This window comes from Triticum aestivum, chromosome 1B, assembly GCF_018294505.1.
Source record: "Triticum aestivum cultivar Chinese Spring chromosome 1B, IWGSC CS RefSeq v2.1, whole genome shotgun sequence".
In the NCBI taxonomy this organism is placed as follows: domain Eukaryota; kingdom Viridiplantae; phylum Streptophyta; class Magnoliopsida; order Poales; family Poaceae; genus Triticum; species Triticum aestivum.
Window position 1 is genome coordinate 415611235 of NC_057795.1, and position 6365 is coordinate 415617599.

Here is a 6365-nt window from a genome sequence, read left to right on the forward strand (position 1 = left end):
GTGTATCCATCTACTGGGGTAGCTCAAGCTGGACGGGGCGTGATGGTTCAGTTCAATTGCCCCTTCTTTTAGGGTTTCAGTCCAGTTGGCTTAATTTGCCTGGACCAGACGCGCGTAATAAGAAAGTGGCTTGCGTCGGCGTGAAGATTCCTCTTGCATCCCCTAGATAGCATCTGGGAAAGCAAAAATAAGGCCTCTGGGGATGCACTCTGCCCATATTCTGTGTGCTTCCTAGTTTCAGTCTCTTCAAGATGCTAGTTGACTAATGTGGCTACATTACTCCTAATTAATCGAATTGAATTAAAAAATGTCGCTGGTGTTGATCCTTCAGTAATTGCTGGCTAGCTCGTGCGGTCATGCCAAGCAGAGTCCCTGTTAATTGGTTCTTGAGAGGAAAGTCATTTCATTTTTCTCCTTGTATTGTATGATGATCTTGTGGGAAAACAAAGTCTTGTCACATCATGGAATGCTTATTTTTATACCAGCCACGTACAAAAGAATCACAACAAAATTACGTACTGCTACTCAGGTGGACCGACTACTATGGTAGAATCATGCGATCCTTGACAAAAAGGGGGAAAATATGAATGTGCATGGATCTCAATTGGGCGTCTCAAATGGCCATGTATACTCTCCATCTCTTGGATCTCTGGTCCTGTGGTGTCTATAGCAATAAACTTGTATCTCTAGTTTAGTTTGTAAACCGGCAGTTTCTCCTGATCTCGCCGGCGGTGCCGGTCTTGACTTCGAGGGCGGCGAGCTTGGTGATCGAGTGGGCGAACATGGCGGGGAAGAAGTCGGTGGTTGCGAAGAACTCGACCATCCACGAGGTGGCGGGGTCGATGCCCAGCGCCTGGTCGACGGGGAGGACGCCGCGGCGGCTCTTGATCTGGTTGAAGTAGCTCTTGTCGAAGATGAGGATGCTGGAGGGGTCGTCGAGGTAGACGATGTTGTCGAAGGGCTGGCCCTTGGGGCACGCGTACGTTGTCAGGACCCACGCATACGTCGGGTCCATGGACGGGTCCGGCTTGCCGGTGCCGTTGTGGTTGTACAGGCGGTCCTCGATCACCGAGCAGTGCGTCACCCCCACCGTGTGCGCGCCTGCACATGCATGCACGTAAGTATCTTGCAATGGAGGTGCTCAGATTATTGTAAGATTCCTTTCTTACAGCAGTTGAAATTTTGACATGGGAATTTGTGTGTGCGATTGTTACTTGACCCGCTTACCAATGTGCCTCAGATCTCGATCAACGGCAGAATACTATACACACACTAGCTAGGTACTTAGTTGAATACTGTTCTAATTAGGTTAAGCAAAAAGACGTTAGATACACGGCGAGTACAAAGGTTAACTAGTCCTATGCATATGCATTTCCCTACATGAACTTTTTTTTTTATGTATCAGCACTGGAATACGTGACATTCCAAGTGTTGATGCATCATGGAATAGGCCTTGTTCTAGCTAGGGCAAAGGACTGCTAGTGGCAAGGGTAAACCAAGATAGTTGATGAAGAGAGAAAGGGCGGGGTCGATGCGTACCCATGAGGGTGGTCATCTCTAAGCTGTTGAAGCCCTTCTTGGCAAACATGGCTATCGCAGTGGTGATGTCGACGTGGGGCGACGGCAGGTCGCCGGCCATCCATGACACCGACAACATGCCGTCCCTCCTACCCAGGGTCACCGCATAGCTCGGCCCTCCGCACTGCGATGATCGATCGATGTGCCAATAGTCAAATACTGATAACGAAAGAACTAGAATAAACAATGGAAATGGAGAAGCGAACAGTAACATGGTAGCCAAGCCAACGGTTAAGAGGTTTGACATCGTCACCGTCTGCATTGCGCAATCAGCAATGTGGTAGCGAACGAACGTACCAGGGCGATGGCGTCCCTGGTCGCGGCTATGATGATGTCGGCGCAGGAGACGACGCCGGGGCAGGCGGCCTCGAGGTCGGACTTGATGTCGTCGATGAAGTCGTAGCCGAAGATGCCGCTGTTCTGCGGCGCCGTCTTCTCCGTGTTGGGACCGTCCAGCAGCAGCGACGCATCACACCCCTGACCACCCATCCATGCATTGTGCCGCCGAAGAGGTGAGCAAACTAGCTAGAAGAAATCGTGGAAGAAGGAGCAGTATGTATGTATGCTTTGCTTACTTGGACGAAGCAGTCGTGGAAGAGCATGTGGAGGAGGCCGGCGACCATGCGCTTGTCCCACACGAGGCGGGCCTGGACGGCGCTCTGGATGACGACCTCCACGCTCGTGTTGCCGCACTTGCCGGCGTAGTAGTTGCTCGCCAGCTGCGCTCGGCAGCACGCCGACGACGACGCCAGCACCACCACAGCCACCAGCACGGCGAGGCGGGAGGCGGACCCGGCAGGCTGCATCGGATATATATCGAACGATCTCCTCCTCTCCCTCTGCTTCTCTCCGGTCGATCGATATATCGGTCCGGCGGCGCAGTGCGCCTCTTGCCGCCGATGTGTAGCTTCTCGTCTGAGGGGGAGGGTGAGCACGACGAGCGCGTCTGCTGCCTAGCTATGCGCAGCAGCTGCAGCAATGAGAGAGAGGGGGAGGGAGGGAGATGGGGGTGGCCACTTGACTGTACTGGCTAGCTGACTCGACGACTGTGCAAGCTTCGAGGCTTCGCGAAGCCGTAGGCAGAATGGTGGCACGGCTATATAGGTTGGATCGTGTGGAGGACGATCGAGCAATGTAGTAGCCGACAGTACACGTACTACTACTTGTAGCTACAAGAAGTACAAGGGGAGAAGAAGGAAGCATCGTAGTATCATGGACCAGTGAGATGGACGGACGCGGCTCGTCTGACGTACGGCCCACACACTGACGTGTGGGCCCGGACCCACCCGTCAGCGGCCCAACGGCAGGGGGCCGTACGTCAGGGGATCCGGCTCCAAGATGGACAGGTGTGGCCAGTGAGATTGCGTGGAGAGTTGTGCGCGAGCGTTTGGATCCTGCGCCTGCTCACTGCCGATGCCGAGGCCTCATTATCCGTGCCGGCCACACGTGCCCACACCCCACAGGCTGCACCACACACACACACAAAAAAAAACTCTTGCCGGTACTCCATCCGTACGGAAATACTTGTCATCAAAATGAATAAAAGAAGATGTATCTAGACGTATTTTAGTTCTAGATACATCTTTTTTTATCCATTTTAATGACAAGTATTTTCAGACGGAGGGAGTACTAGCTACCAACAGCTTCGTCACTACTCTCTGTCCCGTAATAAGCGTTTTTGACACTTATGGGCCCATAATGGGACGGAGGGAGTAGCATTTTGTTCCGTTTTTATTTCTCAATGTAGCACATTGTAAAGGGATTCAAATATACTTAGCACACACTGACTCTCTATATGACTAGGATGCAGTAGTCAATATCAACGCGCACACACAAATGACCATGCCGATAAAGAGTAAAGTCGTATAAGACCGAAGTTATTGCTAGGCGCGAGAAAAGGGAAAAGGGAAAGTGAAAAAGGTACAGTGATCCACGCCGAGTAGTTGCAGACCCGACGTCGATGATGCAAGCGCACACAATCCAGGCATGGACATAACAAAAATCATGCACACTCCAGGCAAGCAGCCTACCACCAAGAGTAGTCTATGGAGCCAAGAATATTTGTCGACCATGTGTGACGTAGGTCGCGGATCAAACTGGCAAGATAAGACTACACCGCCAAATCTCATATTAGAGACGCTTCAGCGATCTCTCCTCAGACTCAAGTGTATGTCGGTGGTAGATCTGACAATGTCCACCAGCCTAGACAACCACGAGCCATCACTACACCGCCATGTGCACGATGTGCCATCGCGAACAACACGTAGGCATCCATGGGTCGACCATCCACAACACCTCGTCAACACCACACCACCATGATGCATCGCCGCTACCATGCCTCAACCACCCAAAGCAGGGCACCATCAAGACAGGGCATTGTTGTGTGTAGCTTCATCCTCACAACCAACCTCCAGCCAGAAGCCCTGACACCATCACCGCCACATTCACAAGTTTTCTTGCCGATGCCCCCAAGGAGATAGACAATGTGAAAGAGTCTCCATCATCCAGTCACATGGATCTAAGGTTATTCTCGAAGCTGCAACATCGCCTCGATGATACCATCATCAAGAAGGGAACGACACTCGAGAACGCCGTCATCCGGCCACAACTAGAAGTTGGAGTAGCACCAACAAGGGCTTCCTTGCCGTGGGAAGGGAAGGTCGCAGCTCACCAAGTGCAACACCACCTAGTCTCCCCGCCGTCGCGTGCTATGTCTGCGCCCTCTTAGAAGTTGCACATTCCACCGCACACCATCCACAACAGGGGCACACACTAAAGCGAGGTCGCATGGGTGCCTAGTCCTGTCGCCGGGCTTTGCCTGCAACGGTACGAGGGGGGGGGGGGGCACATGGTCAGTTATGTGATTCCTGGCTTTACCCGAACACCTTAAAATGTGGGCACTAGTCCACCATTCACCAAACCTGATCCTCGGGAAAACTAAATGGGAAAAAACCCGTGCATCACGGCTCAAATATGGCAATTGAACCCTGGTAAGCAGGCTCACAACCGCAAGCCTTACCATGAGTCAAGCCTCTGTTTGCGAGTTCTAATACTATGCTCTGTAGTAATAGTACTTTATCAATTCTGCAATGTTGTTAACCACTTGTTGCCTGTGGGAGAATATCTAGTACTCCCACCCCTAGGGTGCTCCCGGTGCTCCAAACTCGGTAGCACATTTTTAGATGTTCGAAAAATTCTGAAAAAAACCCAGCACATAAACACAACACCAATGTATGTTGTCACAATATTTGAAATCAAAATTCAAAACATGGCTTGAGAAACATAATGAGAAATTCGACAGTAAATAGTAGACAACATAAGTTGGGCTTTAGATTTGGCCCATTATCACATTGATGTCGATTTTGTCATTTTTGTATCTCGAGCAATGTTTTGAATTTTGATTTGAATTTTTTTGACAACATACATTGATGTTGTGTCAATGTGCTAGGGTTTTTTTGAGAATTTTTCAACCATTAAAAAATATGCTACCGAGTTTGGAGCACCGGGAACACCCTAGAGGTGGGAGTTCCAGATATTCTCCCTGTTGCCTGTTACTCACACCTCTGTGAGAGTATCTCTGTGATTTGATGTCCTCGATCGAGGTATTTCACATCAGCCAACTATCACTGGAGTACAAGACAATTGACCGGCCTGAGTTCATCCAAACGGTTGACTTTTGTTATGTAAATGTGCAGCAAGTAAACCCCATGTCAGCAAGGACACTGGAAAAACTAGCAAACTAACGAAACAGGCTGCAGGTCAATTAGATGGGCCACACACCGTTTCAATTAGATTGATCTCCTGTTGCCGGATATGCATATCCGGTGCCCATCATTGACCACTTTCTCCACAGTATGTTACATTTGTTACTCATGCTTCTCTCTTTCTTTTTTGCTGGGAGTTACTTATGCTTCTTAATCAAGGAAGACTGTATTCACTTTTCAATTACCGGCCTCATTGGTTGAAACCAATTCAACTGGCTAAAATGAGCTAATCATTTGACCCATGTACGCGTAAGATCCGCAAATGAAGGAATGCCAAATTGGCAACAGCGTATAATTCCCCCAGCTAGATCGATAGCCAGTTCATCAAATCAAGCAGAAACATGTGCACCGCCTCTGAAATCCCCAGGATTTGTTAGTGGGAGTAGTACACGGCTTAATAGATTAAACGGAACGGTGTGGTGGGAGCACTTGGCTAAACCATTCCGCGGAGTCAAATGGTTACATGCGCGCGCCGATGGATTCTGCGCCCCGGGTACAAGTACAGCATCTGGTTTAACGGTGGCTTGGCATGTGCCCGGATTCGAACACGAACTGGCCTTTCCAATGCCACAAACCCTTACAGTATGTGCATCCCAAAGAGTCTAAGGCAGGCCTGCCTCCCTGTATATTTGTCACTGCAATTTATTGCATTGAGTTAAGGCTTGATCAGTTCGTCCTGTGCAGTTCAGCTGTTCAACGTGCCAAGGTCACCAGTCACATCCATACTCCATAGGATGCTGAGGTAGCTGTAGCAAACTATGATGTACTATGTGAGACCACGTTTGGAACACTGATTTAACTTTTTTGCCACTTGCTGTCGTTTGCGACACTGTAATTTGATTTTCGCTGGTTGCTGGGAGTGGTTGATAAGTGACTACTCCATCCGTTCCAAAATAGATGACTCAACTTTATACTAACTTTAGTAGTTTCCTGCCGAAATCCAGCAATTTCATTTTGCGCCAAAGTTTGGCTCATCCAGGTTACTCCTGCCATGTTTTCAGCCGGGTGCAGTCTTTCTACCAC

General features: G+C 49.7%; 1 protein-coding gene across 1 annotated transcript; it reads right to left on the reverse strand.

Moving 5' to 3' along the window:
- Positions 1-451: 451 nt before the first annotated feature.
- LOC123091943 (peroxidase 57) lies at positions 452-2678 on the reverse strand. Its single transcript, XM_044513569.1, has 4 exons — positions 2154-2678; positions 1876-2055; positions 1540-1702; positions 452-1101 (listed from the first exon to the last, which is right to left on the reverse strand). The coding sequence occupies exons 1-4, from the start codon at positions 2382-2384 to the stop codon at positions 692-694; spliced, it is 984 nt and encodes a 327-aa protein (XP_044369504.1). The 5' UTR covers positions 2385-2678; the 3' UTR covers positions 452-691.
- Between the last annotated feature and the right edge of the window lie 3687 nt (positions 2679-6365).